This window comes from Homarus americanus, unplaced genomic scaffold, assembly GCF_018991925.1.
Source record: "Homarus americanus isolate GMGI-L3 unplaced genomic scaffold, GMGI_Hamer_2.0 scaffold48033, whole genome shotgun sequence".
In the NCBI taxonomy this organism is placed as follows: Eukaryota; Metazoa; Arthropoda; class Malacostraca; order Decapoda; family Nephropidae; genus Homarus; species Homarus americanus.
The window spans coordinates 932,708-949,210 of NW_024744482.1; the positions used below are offsets into that span (position 1 = coordinate 932,708).

Here is a 16,503-nt window from a genome sequence, read left to right on the forward strand (position 1 = left end):
AGTTAGGTTCGGTTCGGTTCGGTTTGGTTCGTGATAAATGACGCCAGATCAACGTGACAAACATCTCTCAGGGTTTAGGGAACTCAAATAGCCTCGTTAGACTCATTCTCTGGGCGCCATGTGTTGTTAACTTGTCTGAGTCTATTACAGACTACTGTAGAATACATAAATAAATGAATAAATTATAATATTACATAATACAAATATTTTAGAAGTAATTTTTATTTTAGTAGTGAAGTGTTTGTGGGCGCTGTAGTGTTAAGTGTGTTTAGTGAGGCTGTAGTGTTAAGTGTGGTGCTGTAGTGTTAAGTGTGGCGCTGTAGTGTTAAGTGTGGTGCTGTAGTGTTAAGTGTGGTGCTGTAGTGTTAAGTGTGGTGCTGTAGTGTTAAGTGTGGTGCTGTAGTGTTTATTGCATCAATTAATGTACTTAAAATACTAAATAATTAATATACGAACTTAATTCTTATAATTTAAAAACGTACGAAAAAAAAATCCCAACGATAAAATATGACTTACTATTGGTTTGACTTTGTGTATTTTCATTATGTTTCGTTCACCGTCGTGGAGGCATATCAGCCCAACCAATTATTATATTCAATAACTGTACCAATAAATTGTATCTAATTAAAGACGAATTGTAACTCACATCTTGTGGAATGTGAGTTATTTATTGAAGCTTTTTATTCCAGCTTGGGATTGTGAGCGAGTAGAAATCAGTTTCCTTTCCTCCCGTGATTAATGATTGGTTGCCCATCCAGTATATAAAGAGTTTTTAACCAATAAGAAAAACTCCCAGGGACATTCAGCCAATGAGAGAACAGCCTTCTGATACAATAGTTCGCAACAAGAGTCTAATAATAGATTACTGTTGGGTCTCTCAAAAAAAATAGACTCGTACGCCATCTGTTGCTAAATTCATGAACTGTAGAGTTAATTTAGCCGTTATGCCAACAAGAGAACAGTGTGAGAACGTTCAGCCAATCAGAGAACAGTGTGAGAACGTTCAGCCAATTAGAGAACAGTGTGGAGATGTTCAGCCAATAAGAGAATTGTGAAAACGTTCAGCCAATAAGAGAACGGTGTGAGAACGTTCAGCCAATAAGAGAACAGTGTGGAAACGTTCAGCTAATAAAAGAACAACAAGTCATTAGAGATGGTTACTGGGTGTTGTCTTCACAGATTGCGTCATCAGTGGGCGGAGCTTTGAAACAAGCACAACTGCCCAGCTTTTTTGTGTGACCTAATAATGACGTCACCTTCCAGGGTCAACTTCAAAAACTGTGTGTGTGTGTGTGTGTGTGTGTGTGTGTGTGTGTGTGTGTGTGTGTGTGTGTGTGTGTGTGTGTGTGTGTAAATAGATATACATACACAACACTCATCAAACTTCAGCATTGGCCCGTAAAATAACTATAGCATTAGCATAAGCAATCATCAGCGCCTGGCGTACCCTTCCACTCTGCCACACGAACGCTCACCCGACCTCTACTCAAAAAGGCGTTCATTTTGCCCTTGCCTGATATGACTGGTGGAAATTTATCGAGCGTGAGGGATATAGTACCTCTCATTTCTCTCCCTCCTTCCCTCGCCTTTAAAACCCCCTAAATTATTTAAGAGAGAGAGAGAGAGAGAGAGAGAGAGAGAGAGAGAGAGAGAACTGCTTCTACTCTCCCTCGTCTATTGTATGGTATCAACACAGCCAGTAACCCTTTACTCTCTACCCCTTCTGCAACCCCATCCCCTTTGTGGTCACTCCCCCCTTTACTTCTCCCTTGTCCTCCTCCTCTGCTGTTACTCCTCTCCTTGTCACTCCCTCTAATGTTACTCCTCTCCCTCTAAAGTGTCTTCTCTCCCTTTGATGTTGTTACTCTCCTCCCCTCCCCTGAGCCCGTCATCTGGGTGTGGACAGCAGATGTTGCAGGTGTCATGGCAGTGCTCATCCCAGTACCACATGGCCTGAACACCTGACTACTCTCTCTCTCTCTCTCTCTCTCTCTCTCTCTCGCTCTCTCTCTCTCTCTCTCTCTCTCTCACACGTCTTACTTCTCTCCTACACATCATCTCTCCTTCCTCCCACTCCCACTCACCCACCCACACTGTCCCCCTCTCCCCGTCCCTCCAGTTCGTAGCAAGTCACCCAGTGTTGGCGTTTTTCCCTGACGCTTTATTTTTTTTTATACAATTAACATTTTAGTGTCTCTCGCCAAGAGCTTTACCAGCCACTTGAGAGACCAGCCAAGGGTGCTAGACCTCTCCTCCTTCCTCCTCAAGTCATCCTCATGTATTTTTCCTTGTCCTTGCTTCCTCCTGCTCTCTCCTTCCCCTTTCTAACTTTTTTTTCGTCTCTTCTCTTCCTAGTTCCTTCTTTTAACCTTTTCTTGTTCTTTTTCTTCTCCTCCGCCCTTCTTATATTCTCCCCTTCTTTATCCTTGCTGCCATCCTTACTCCTTCCTTTTTTCATCCTTACATTCCTTGTCCCACTTCCTTGCTTTCCTTCTCACTCCTCCTTACTCTCACCCCCTTCCTTCTTATTGCTTTCCGTCTTCCGTCTTCACACTCTACCCCCTTTCATCATCCCTCTTTGCTACCATCCTTCCTCTCTACCATCCTTCCTCTCCCCTTCTCCTTCTTGATTTCCTTCCCCCTTCCCCTCTCTCTTTTTCCTCCTTCCTGTCCTCCTCTCTTCCATCTTCCATGCTTTCTTCGTCTTCCTCACTTCTTCCTCACGTGGTGTTGAGGGGAGATAGATTACCGTGAAATTGTTAATTATGGTTATGATGCAGAGAACATTTTGCCCTCCTACCCCCCTCCCTCCTTCCTTCTCCCCCTCTCCTTCCTTCCTTCTCCCCCTCCCTCCCTCCTCCTCAGAACAAGATAAATACATGATAATACGCCTCGTGTGTTGAATATTACAGGCTCTTCCCCAAGGCACATTACCCTCATCATTTTTTTTCCAAAGCGTCATTATTCACGTAAGAGGTTAGGTTAGGTTAGGTTAGGTTAGGTTAGGTTAGGTTAGGTTGGAGCCTAATATAACTGAGGCAGAGTCCTGATATTCTTTAGATATAATGGGCCGAGTTGTAATGGGTTCCAAATCTAATAAGTCATGTTTACTGAGTCTTAATCCTAATGGGTTTGATTCCCCCTTTTTTCCTTGCAACCATAGACACACACACACACACACACACACACACACACACACACACACACACACACACTGCCTGCATGTGGAAAAGTTACAATGACCCCAGTTTCTCAAGCATACTAGTAATCCGACGCGTTTCCTAAAAAACGCAAGAGTTGTGCTGGTAACAGGTTTAGCAAGGTAATGTGATTAGGCACCGCAGCTAACCTAACGTGACCAAACTTAACGTTACCTTACCTGAATTAACTTGACCTATCCTAACCTGAGTTAACCAATCTAACTTGACCCTAACCTAATCTAACCTGCTCTAATTTGACCTAACTTAGCCTATTCTAACCTAATCCGTCCAGGTAGCTTTAGGTAAAATATGTTGGGGCGGCTAATCTTCTCATGCTCCAATTCTTGTCGTTATTATATTCATATATTTTATTATATTAGAATATTATATTATATCAAATTCTCTTTTATGTACTATTATGTAGCCTTTTATGTATGAACCAACTCCTTCAGTGTAGATGGTTTATCTTGTGAATATGAAAATAGTAACTTTTTTTTTGGGGGGGGGGCACATTATTGCTTCTCGAAATGAAGAAATAAGGTAAAAAAAAACATGCACTTTAACATACCTCCAGCACAGGAAGTTCCCACCATGCAGTAACGCCATGACAGGGAACGAGGGAGGAAGAATGTGGGCAGCGTGTGTGTGTGTGTGTGGAGGTGTTGATGAAACATTACCGGAGGACGTGGGTGACGATACTGACGGCTACACAGCAGACACACTGGGAACTCGACCCTCTCAGTGTAACCTGGTATCCAGCAACCTGTCCCTGTGAATCGGGAAGACTAGGATTTTGTTTCTGGCGACTCGCTAAGGGGATTTGTCCTCGTTTGTGGGTTGAGCTGGGTTTTTATCGCTCGAAAGTCAAGATTAAACGCCCGGCTGGTTAGTTTTCCGCCCGCTAGAGGATGTGTGGGTGGATTATGTGGGGGTGGGAGTGTGGGAGAGTAAGGGGGGGGGGTAGGAAGGGAGTGTGGTCAGGAGACTTTCCTGACGTTCACCTGTTGGACTCCACACACCTGACTCACTCACAGTACAGCACCGCGTGAGTGGGTCGTTGACGCGGATGCCTCAGTGTGTAATTTAAGAGTTTTTCCTGAGTGTTACCTGGTGTTGGCTTTACTGCAGCTCGTCTGATCCCTTCTCGAGCTTCTGCTAGGATGATCTTCGTGTCGTTTAGTCAACCAGCGTATCGGAATTTCCTGCTCATATATCCAGAAAAGCCCGATTGATCCAGGAGTGGGTTTTGGCCGTACTGTGTGGGCTTCATGGTGGTGGTGGTGGTAGTGGTGATGGTGCTGGCGGTGATGGTGGTAGTGATGGTAGTAGTGGTGATGTTGATGGTTGTGGTGGTGTTGTGGTGATGTTATATAAGGCATCAGTCAGTCAGCCACTCAAAAATAAAAATATCACCGTGGGAACTTTACTCACAATCAAAAAGTTTATATATAATCAGCGAGTTTCTTCAGAGACGAATTATATTTACATTCTGAAAGTATATTTTGGTACAGAAGATTTATTCGGAACGAGACTTTATTCAGAGCCCCAAAGTGATTAGAATCAGAAAGTGTATTCGAAATCAGAGTATTTATTCAGATTCTAAAATTTCACTGCAACAGAGAGAGAGAGAGAGAGAGAGAGAGAGAGAGAGAGAGAGAGAGAGAGAGAGAGAGAGAGAGAGCACCCCCTCCAGTCCATTCTCTCACTCTTGATCTCTCTCCCTCCACCTCCTCTCTCTCGAGCATACTTAAGCTGGTCGACTTGGGTGAATTAAAAACCGGAGAGGCGTATTTACACTGGCTTATCTCTGCCTTGTTAATTTCAATGTTTGTGTTGGAGTTTTGCTGTTATCTTGAGGAGCGACAAGGATGGCTGTGGTGAGCGTAGGATGGCTGTGGTGAGCGTAGGATGGCTATAGCGAGTTTAGGATGGTTATGATATATTCAAGATGGCTGTGTTTAGGGCTATCGAAGGGGCGGAGAGAAAGCCGTTATTTACAATGCTCTCAATGGAAGCTGAAGAGGAAATCTGTTGGAATGAGCGAGTATTTATGGAGATGTGTTTCGATTTATTTGAGAGAGAGAGAGAGAGAGAGAGAGAGAGAGAGAGAGAGAGAGAGAGAGCACCCCGTTCTCCCACACCTGGTCTCTCTCTCTCTCCACCTCTCTTTTTTTTTACCAAAGTTGGTCGTGAGTGAGAGAGAGAGATGCTGTTTTTATACTCAGTTTAATTAATAATGATAGTAATAATAATGATGATGAGGATGATGATGATACTAATAACTGCAATTGTAAATGTAAAAAAATATTACTTTACAACTGATGATAATAATAATAATAAACACTACTACTACTACTACTACTACTACTCATAATAGTAACCGTACCTTTAGAAACGTAACATCACCTCAAATGTTCACACACCCAGAGCCACTCATTTCTTACTCTCAGATCCTTACCGTGATAACTAAGGTGAAGTAACCGGAGAGTAAGAGCCTTATCATTTTCCCTATACCACAATCTCCTACCAGAAGTCTCAACAATTCTTAAGATAATTTCCTTTTTTTTTTTTTATACCCCTCACCATGTATGTGAAGGGGGTTATATAGGGTTACTTTTGATCGCTCTTTGTATGTTTGTATGTATGTATGTTCTTTCGGTAAAATTGTATGTAATTTCCGTGTAATTGTTGACGTTTTTTGGTCGTATATTACCCCCCCCCCTTTAATATGAAATGCTAAAGGTGTCAAAATAAACCAACTCACTTAAGCTAAATAAACCAAGAGAAGATAGTGGTTTGTTTCCACCTTAAGTACACAAAGTAAACCCTCTTAAGCTAATTAAACAAGATGGCGTCAAAATAGCACAGGGACTTTCATTATCCGTGCTTTCCATCCATCGCGAAATGTAAAAAAAAAAATAAATAAATAAAATAATGTAATCACAAAACAAGCCAACTGTAAACGCGTCTTGGGAGAACGGGAGGCTCTTGGCAGGTCCGTATCCCGAGTGAATCTGTAATCAGAAGAGACCAATCAGGTTGTAATCAAGAAGGCAGCAGCATTAGGGATCCCCTGGCCCCGATATTAGCCAGCCAATCACCATAATGGTTGCCGAGTTATAACAGCGCTTCAGCCTGGACGGGGTCTCGAGGCTCTTCCTGATTGGCCCGCTTTCCCTTACGAGCACTGGTTCCCTTATTGAGGATTTTTTTTGTGTGTTTGTGTGAGAGCGAATATACGTAATAATGTTCGCGTAAAAATGGTCTTGTATGTATATTTGAGTGTGAATGTGCTCATGCCTGTATGTGTCGGCATCTGTTATTATACTTTATGCGTCTACATGAAATCCAGTTATTACTCCTTATTTTTGCTGTACACTTTATTGCGAGTTTACAGCGTCCATTTCTCCCTGGTTAAGAGATACGCAACGGGTGTCTGATTACGACCAGACGAGTTGTATAAATCTGAATTGGAATTGTAGTTATGGAGTGAGCTGGAGGTTAGCGAGGAGCAATTGTGTAGACAGGTGTGTGGTTTTTCACATGTGTAGTGTGTTTCAGTACAGCTGTCGTGTTTGTATGTGTCTCCCAGCTGGTGAGATTTGATTACTCTTAACACTAACAAGGTTCCTTGCTTTTCAACGTCATTAACTTTTCCTGACAGCGACAGTATCAAATTGGTCCTGGAGAGTAATACTAATCCTTGTCCTTCTTGTCCTGCCCTTCACAGATGTTGCCCTGGGCCTCCACATCACCAAAGTGGTGGTGCCGACTCCCGTAGCTGTGGGGGACGGTGGCTGGTTGGAGTGTGAGTTCGTGGACCAGGGACAGAGCATCTACTCCCTCAAGTGGTACCTTGGCCTGGATGAATTCTACCGCTGGACGCCCGCCGAGAATCCCCCAATAAAGACCTTTCACGTGAAGGGCGACCCGCTCACTGTAGACAGGTCGTCGTCACACAAGGGCCGCGTCTGGATCAAGGACGTCACGCTCGGGGCCGCCGGCGTCTTCCGGTGTGAGGTGTCTGCTGAGGGTCCAGATTTTCACACCGAGTCAGAAATTGGCACCATGACTGTTGTGGGTGAGTGTGTTGTAGTGCCACCATGACTGTTGTGGGTGAGTGTGTTGTAGTGCCACCATGACTGTTGTGGGTGAGTGTGTTGTAGTGCCACCATGACTGTTGTGGGTGAGTATGTTGTAGTGCCACCATGACTGTTGTGGGTGAGTGTGTTGTAGTGCCACCATGACTGTTGTGGGTGAGTGTTGTGTGCCACCATGACTGTTGTGGTGAGTGTGTTGTAGTGCCACCATGACTGTTGTGTGTGTTGTATGTGCCACCATGACTGTTGTGGGTGAGTGTGTTGTAGTGCCACCATGACTGTGTGGGTGAGTGTGTTGTAGTGCCACCATGACTGTTGTGGGTGAGTGTGTTGTAGTGCCACCATGACTGTTGTGGGTGAGTGTGTTGTAGTGCCACCATGACTGTTGTGGGTGAGTGTGTTGTAGTGCCACCATGACTGTTGTGGGTGAGTGTGTTGTAGTGCCACCATGACTGTTGTGGGTGAGTGTGTTGTAGTGCCACCATGACTGTTGTGAGTGAGTGTGTTGTAGTGCCACCATGACTGTTGTGAGTGAGTGTGTTGTAGTGCCACCATGACTGTTGTGAGTGAGTGTGTTGTAGTGCCACCATGACTGTTGTGGGTGAGTGTGTTGTAGTGCCACCATGACTGTTGTGAGTGAGTGTGTTGTAGTGCCACCATGACTGTTGTGAGTGAGTGTGTTGTAGTGCCACCATGACTGTTGTGGGTGCCATATCATGTACCCAAACATGTTCGAAGTAAAACACAACAAACAAAGACACAACCATAACAAAACCAAACCTCACTAAGGCATAATACACTTCGGCTGTCACTCATGACCCTTCCTGACCACCATTAGAGGTCAAAGGTCAGTGATAATCAGTAATGATATAAACCCCGAATATGAAATCATTACGGGACTTCCTGCAGCCATGGAACAAGTGGGTGTCTGTCCACACATCGGGGTAACACAGCTGGTGTATAATCATCTCAGGTTCCCGTCATAACGTACGTGTGTGTGTGTGTGTGTGTGTGTGTGTGTGTGTGTGTGTGTGTGTGTGTGTGTGTGTGTGTGTGTGACCTCCTGACGCTGACCCCTTGTACTAATACAGTCTAAGGACACACGTGCTTAGCTTCGGTAACCCCAAGAGCTCGATTCGTAAAACAGAGAGAAGTGAAACAGTGTTTTGTTAGTGTGTTGTGTTGTGTTTTGTTGTGTGTTGTGTTGTGTATCGCCACCAGCTGAGAGAACCCCGTGTGTGAGCTCTTACAGGAGATTGATATTCACATGATGGTCGTAGTTTCGATCTTCACATTGTATAAAAACTTGATATAATTGTTTTAACGATACATTTCCAGATACCTTTTAAGAACCTATAGAGATTTTATAACTTACTTTATATTATTTTTTAGTTACAGTAAAATAATGTTAAATGGTAAGAAATATATGTGTTAAGAATTTATTAAAAAGAGAAATTAATCTATATTTCTCTCAGGATAGAACTTTTATTGAGGAAAGTTGAATCATTTCTGAGTTCTCTAAGGGACCGATTTTTATATTTCTTTTTATTCTCTTAACTTGATTTCCCCTTTAGTTCGTTCTGTTTCGTCTCGTTCCTTTCGTTCAGGATCTCACCTCTCTTTACTGATGTTGTTTTTAGTCTTGGTGTTTTTCTTCTTGGTTACTTTCGTTCCTCACGTTCTGCTCTTCTTGTTTGTTATCATTCCCTTGTTCAGTGATCATCCTCTCGTTCCCTGCCATTCCCCGTGTTCAATAACCATTCCTACTTTCACTGCCATCCCCTTATCCATGTTATTCACTACCATTCCTCATGTTTCCTACTATCCCCCGTGTTCACTACCTTTCCTCAACGTTCCCTACTATCCCCCATATTCACTACCATTCCTCACGTACCTGGCAGATCTCCCCGATGAGGAGCCAAGGATCACAGGTACTCAGGACAGCTACCAGATGCACGAAGACGTAATCCTCAACTGCTCTTCGCCCCGTGCACAGCCTCCCGCCTCCCTCTCCTTCTACGTCAACGATGAACCGGTAATGTTGATGTTGTTGTAATTAGTAGTAGTAGTAGTAGTAGTAGTAATGATAGTAATAATAACAGCAACCAGAGCATCATAAATAATAATAATAATAATAATAATAATAATAATAATAATAATAATAATAATAATACCAATAATAATAATAATAATAATACCACCATACACAACATTAATAACTACAACAATACTCTCCCTGTAGGCTGATCCATTGTGGTTGACACCCTACCACCCTAAGGAGGACCCGGAGACCGGCTTGGAGACCGCGGTCCTGGGTCTTCGCTTCCCCTTGCGGCCGCGACTACTGCGTCGAGGGGCCGCGATTGTTAAGTGTACGGCAGCCATCCTTAACATCTACTGGGATAGTACTGAGGTGTTTATACCGACTGATGCACCTTTCCACGCCTCTATAATGGAAGGGCAAACTGCAATCGGCCGAGGTGGGTGATGGTGGGTTTATATTAGCTAAGGTGGGTGGTGGTGGGTTGATACTAGCCAAGGTGGATTGAAATTAGCCAAAGTGTGTGGTGGTGGGTTGTTATTAGCCAAAGTAGCTAAGGTGGGTGGTGGTGGGTTGAAGGTATCACTTCCATGAACCTGAAAGAAAAAATAATTATATACGATTAGTTTATAATTTGTCTTAAAGAGAAAGGAAAATAATACAAATTATTTTCTTATATCCTTCTTAGGTTATCCTGCAGCGGGGTCCAGCCTCCTCACTGTGCTGGTGTTAGCTATCCTCCTGCTGCTCCTGCCACACTAGAGACCTCCAGCCCTCAGCCCTGTCCACTTGGGTAGGCGACAGGCAGATGGCAACTTGGAAACATTGATCGTTAGCTGTCAAGGAACTCTTCAGCCCATGTCATCTTGAGTGGGTGAGGAGCAACAGGGCAGTGTGGAAGCTTGGGTCTTCAGCTGCTGGGATCTAGTGGGTGAGGGGCGGGAGGGGTCACTGTTGACCTATGGACCCTCTGTTACTGGGAACTCCTGGCCCATATCCCATAACTGGACACGCTGGGGCCCCAAAAGTTATATGAATGAGTGAACATTCCTGGGTGTGTTGCTGTACATGGCAGTAGTGTTTACGTCAAGTGTCATTTAAAGTATTTTGAATTAATCGAGAAAATATCCATCTGGAAGTTTTGTGTGCATTAGTGTTAACATCATGAAGCAAGGTGCATTGTTTACCTGCAGACGAGTGTGTTGTGCCGATAGTCCTTTTTGTCTATAGTTACTGAAACTCAAATTCCAGCTGTAACCAGTTTTTAATTTCTACAGTTTGTTAAAGAAGGAATTCGTGTCCGCAAGTGTAGGATCTCCCTCAGGTTCTGCGTGGCCTCTGAAGCAGCAGTCATCAACACAGTCCTTGGATGCTTCTAACACATGCTCTGGGGATGTGTTAAGTGTCTGGCATGGAGTGAGTGTGTGTGAGGGAGACCAGGATGACACAGTGTAAGACGTTCAGTGATTTTGCTCATTCTGACGCTACAAGAGTCAAGTCAGTGTATATTATTCTGGCGAATCCCAGATCGTAGTCTTATTTTTACTTAAAACTCGATCTTCATTTTGATATGCTATAGTGTAAGGTAAGTGTGTGATTTACAAAGACTGATATATTCTCTCCCAAAGCTATTTACTCCTTATCACGCTTGAGAGTTCTATTATATATATATATATATATATATATATATATATATATATATATATATATATATATATATATATATATATATATATATATATATATATATATATCGCCAAAGTTCTGTTGAGAAACCTTGCATAACAAAATAAGAGAAATGTAAAGAAAGTGAATGTACGTAAATTTTCAATATTATGTTTTATACATGAATGAAAATATTCAGATAAATGATTTTTTTACGGCAAACTTTATGTAAGTTATTACTTTTTTGTACAAATGTGTGTCTAATTTTTTTCCAAAGAATATTATACCAGAGAAGACAGGTGGCAGATGAGTGAGTTTGTGGAAGATTGTTGAGTACAGTAAACCAGGAAGCTGAGTTAGGTCGGGCACTGATGTGGTAGATATTATTACAACCACAATTACTGTATTTATTGTCTTTGTTATAAAAATTCCTCTCTGTGTGATTCAGTGAAAATAATTAAGAGTTTCTTTGTTTAACTCAATCTAGTCAAAAAATCTCGACTTGTTCAGTACAACTTACAATAAAACCATCTCACACTACAGTCAGTCAATCACAGTGTAGTGTCGAACTTCATTCGTGAATCCGATTATAGTCACAACTCAACCATCTTTTATATCCTCACATCAAACGGACTACCAGAGATGTCATTTCCAGAAACTCACTCAGCAGTCAGCATACAGTATCAAAATTATTAAAAACATTTACATATAATTTGGGGCTATGATCGTTCATTGTGTGACTCTACTTCAAAGGTGATTCTGGAACTTCCTTAATCTAAAAAAAAAGAAGAAGAGTATTATCCACATAAACCAAGACTCGGAGTTGGATAACATAGTTCCCTTCCCTAACCAGCTCATTCAATCCCCTGTGTTGTTGGGTTTTTTTCGACCCAAGGAAGATCCAGTGTTTGAGATTCTTCTTATTCTCGTGATTTTCTGGTCAGTTTAGTATTTCGTTTTCCTTCTGGTCATTAATTACTATGATGGAGAGAACAATGAGTTCAAGATTAACACTCTCTCTCTCTCTCTCTCTCTCTCTCTCTCTCTCTCTCTCTCTCTCAGTACAGTAAAATTGACTTTGTGGTTCTAGTGATGAATGTTACAACCTGCCTATGTGGTGATGTGAACGCGAGACTACATTATATTTCCCCTATCTTATCATTAACTTGTACCTTGACGTGATTAACAGGTAACCAGGTCTTAGTCATCTTATGGTGAAAAGTGACATGACATACTGTGCTGTGTGTTGACCTGACTTGACCTCTCTCTCTCTCTCTCTCTCTCTCTCTCTCTCTCTCTCTCTCTCTCTTTCAGGAGCTTGGTACGTAATACCACTGACCCAAACATGTGTGTATCATGTTCTCTGGTGCAGTATTACCTTCTACACTGTGATGAGGTCAAAACAAGGTCAAGCATCACTGACCACCTTTCCTTGTGTGTGTGTGTGTGTGTGTGTGTGTACTCTGAACTTGTGATATCTTCCTGGATTATGGTGTATATAAGAATGTCCTTTGAGTTCTATGTAAAGAATACTCGTAGTCTGCTGGTATATATTCTTTATTTGGTTCTAAGTTTTATATTATATTTGATACGACAGAATTACATGCATGGTAGAAGTCCGGTTTAGAATCAAATGTTCTTTTCCTATACAGGTATACAGTGTATATAAGTCACACTAGGCGTTAGAGACTGCAGGTGTAACCAGCCTTCAGCGGCCAGCTTCTCAGGTGTGTGTTTCCAGCCACTCTCTCAGTTGCTCCCGTGTTAGCTACCTGTGTTTGTGTCTCTCATCTGTCTCTCTCACCTGTGTTTTGTCTCTCAGTTGTATATTGCCGCCATCAGCACCAAACAGCAGGACCTGACCATCGAAACTTTTAAAACCTAATGAATAAATGATTAGCTTTAGTTCAGTCTAGTGAAGCTCACCTATTAATTATTATTTTTTTGGTACAAGATGTTTAACTCAAAATTTTATCATCTCATTTAAGGAATAAACTCACGTGTTTATTACAGTCACACAGGCAAGATATCATCCCGCCTTTATCACCTGTTACCGAGGATATCAGTCAGTAGTGAGGATTTATTTACACATACCAAAGATTACCAAATAAGTGAAAAAAATATAAAATCCAGATTAATTATACTCGTAAAGAACATACAAGGGCATTATTCCTCCTTAGTAAATGGAGTCTTATTATTTTGGTAAATATTAAGATGATGAGTGAAAGATATAATGAGTGTATGGATTGTATGTATGTTTAAAACTATGTATACTATCTATGTATATTTCCTACCACTACAGAACATCAACGTATATATACTATAAGTGTTCTGTAAGCCAAAAATATATACCCTTGTTTAAACGAGAAATAGGAAGCCTCTGTTTTACTTTCTCTACTCTCGTGTTGGGTGAATCAAGAGGTAAAAAAAACAAAGCGAATGAGAGATGAAATAGACTCATGAAAGACGTGTATTGGAAAGGTCATGAAACGTGTTGAGGTCAAAGGGATATCTGATCTTTGATGGATTAACGTGTAACACACTTGTATTATCCTAATGTTTGTGTGTTTGTTGTTTATGCCGAGGCCTTATGCTTGTCTCTCTTAGTTATTTAATTGTGTGTGAAATACTCTCTCTCTCTCTCTCTCTCTCTCTCTCTCTCTCTCTCTCTCTTCATTTTCTGCCTTCCTTCCCCTTTTTCCTGTCCTCTCTCCTTCCTTCTCATCCTCCATCCCTTCTTCCTTCTCATCTTCTCTTCCTCTCCCTCCCTCCCACCCTCTCCGCACTACTACTCCTGACTATCACGGTAAAGCAAAGGTCAAATGAGTCAAGTTGTGCCTCGAGAAAATTTGTGTAAATTATTTTTATTGTAAGTGTTGGAAGTCGACTTACCTTCGCTGGTGTTTGCTTAGAGTGCTTCCGGAGAGACTGGGGAGGACGATGGTTTAACCCTTTGATGACGATGGTTTAAACCTTTGATGGCGATGGTTTAAACCTTTGATGACGATGGTTTAAACCTTTGATGATGATGGTTTAAACCTTTGATGACGATGGTTTAAACCTTTGATGATGATGGTTTAAACCTTTGATGACGATGGTTTAAACCTTTGATGACGATGGTTTAAACCTTTGATGACGATGGTTTAAACCTTTGATGATGATGGTTTAAACCTTTGATGACGATCGATTAACCCTTTGATGACGATGGTTTAAGCATTTGATGATTGAGTTTAACCCTTTCGAGACAGGGTTATGGAGGAGGAAGAGGTGGTGGTAGTAATGTGCACGTCTTTGGGAGGAGGAGGAGGAGGTGTGTGCGTGTGTGTGTGTTAATGATAAGGAAGAGGAAGATAAATATATGATTCAAGGATAAAGAAGAAATTAATAAGTAATCGGTAAGTGAAGGAGGCGATCAAGGGAAGAGGTGGAAGGAGCAGTAGAAGGAGGAGGAGGAGGAAGAGGAAGAACCCAGGCTGGGCTTCCTCGTCAATATTCCACCCTAGCGTCTCAGTGTTCAGCTTCTCTCCTAAACTGGGCGGTGGGGCTGTCGGAGGGGCGGGAGCGGTGGTCGTAACGTGAGTGAGGGATGTTCCCGTGTTCCTCCTAGACAAGTCCTCACTCACAGTCGAGCGCTCGTCTCACCTCCACGAAAGCATAACACGGATTTTTTTTATTTTCTTTTTTTTTTGGGGGGGGGGTGTTATGTTAGGCCCACTTTGTGTCGTCAGGCTTAAGTGATAGATGTGTTTTCCTTATGAGGGATGATTTTTACTTAAGTGTAGTTGACCTCAGTATAATTATCAATTCTTAGTTACATGGAGTTAATTATTATCGTAAGGTAATCTTTTAACCCTGAATGAAATATAATATGAAAATGTGAATTTTTTCGAGATATTACTGGGGGTTTTTCTTCGTATTTTCGTAAAGGAGGAATAGAGAAAATAGAATAAAAATACGAAGAAGAAGCGTGTAGAGTGATACCATGGGTTAGTTAAGTCAGTGCCAGCGATACTCGTCTTGGTCGTGTGTCTGGGAGTGCCGAGTTATGTGGCCCTTCCATCGTTGACCCTTGTCTCTCCTGTCCACTTCCTCCTTCACTCTCTCCCGTCTCCTACAGTTATTCCTCCTTTCATTCTCCCTCACCTCTGTAACTCTCTTTAAAACGCCTCTTTCATTTCTCTCTTCGTCTATTTCTACTCCTTTCGTTGTTTTCTCTCCCTCTTTATATCTCTCTCCCCCTCCCTATAACCTCTCTCTTCCTTCAGTCACTTACTATGCTGTTTATTCTTGTTTGCTCCTTCCTCACATAACTCCCTCACCTCCTCTCCCCTCCTCCTACATCCTCTTCTCCCTCACTGCACCTCACTTACCCTTTCTCCCTTCCTCCCATAGACCTCTTTTTCCTCCCCCTCCCTTCCCCCTTACTTGCCCTCCTCTCTTCCCCTCCCACACAGCTTTCCTCCGCTCACCACTACCACCACCACAACACCCACGGCCACTCAAGGTCGAAGCCAAGGAAATTTACCAGTGTCTGACCACGATGTACCGCCTGTCAGTTTATGAGGGAACTTGAAGGCAGCGAACTCCCTAACTTCTCTCCTGGGGGTAATATTCCTAAGAAGAAATTTGATTTTTTTTTTTTAATTGTGATTTAAAAGATTCATTTGGTTAACCTTTTCAGTCCTTGTTGTAGAATACACCTGAACATGGCAAAGGGTTTAACCATTGTCCTCAAAGGGTTGAATCTTCGTCCTCAAAGGATTTAACCATGTTCCTCAAAGGGTTAAATCTTCATCCTCAAAGGGTTGAATCATCGTCCTCAAAGGGTTGAATCATCGTCCTCAAAGGGTTGAATCATCGTGCTCAAAGAGTTAAAGCATCGTTCTCAAAAGGTTAAATCTTCATCCGCAAAGGGTTGAATCATCGTCCTCAAGGGTTGAATCATCGTCCTCAAAGGGTTAATAGAGTGACCGTGTAAGGCATTAGTGACTGTTCATTTATGGTAGTGATTGACTGTGTTAAGTAATGATTGGCGCAGTTTAACGTTGTGACTGGCTCGGTTTAATGACTGATTTAAAGTACAGATTACACGTGTCTTCCCACTCAATATATCAATCACCTGTCATCCATGTCTATCCATCTACCCATCTGACTGCCTTATCGTTCAATCTATCGTTCAACCTATCTATCTATCTATCTATTATATCTATCTATCTATCTATCGACAAGTAGTATGGCTGATGAAGGTATTAAAATCAGACACATTTATTCGTATACAAAATTTCCAAAGTAAAAATCTATAATAATTTTAAGATTATTATATTAAGTTTCCTTCTTATCGTGATCTGACTGATAGTATTCCTTCCGTGTGAGTGTTTTGTTCATGTAGTCACTTAGTTATAAATTATAATATTACAACAAATACATCGACAATGTTTATAGGAGATTGTAAAGCCTTGTTAAGAAAATACTATGTGTTATTTCTCACTGGTGTGTG

The 16,503-nt window shown here is 42.0% G+C and overlaps 1 protein-coding gene across 1 annotated transcript in view; it reads left to right on the forward strand.

Annotated features, from left to right (window-relative positions):
- The window catches only part of LOC121877941, an 87,064-nt gene extending 74,764 nt beyond the window's left edge, over nucleotides 1-12,300 (forward strand). Inside the window, exons 2-5 of the mRNA XM_042383913.1 lie at nucleotides 6,931-7,281; nucleotides 9,202-9,335; nucleotides 9,543-9,780; nucleotides 10,030-12,300. Coding sequence (XP_042239847.1) covers nucleotides 6,931-7,281; nucleotides 9,202-9,335; nucleotides 9,543-9,780; nucleotides 10,030-10,103 — 797 coding nt within the window. The 3' untranslated portion in view covers nucleotides 10,104-12,300. The remainder of the gene's footprint in view (nucleotides 1-6,930; nucleotides 7,282-9,201; nucleotides 9,336-9,542; nucleotides 9,781-10,029) is intronic.
- Nucleotides 12,301-16,503: the final 4,203 nt, after the last annotated feature.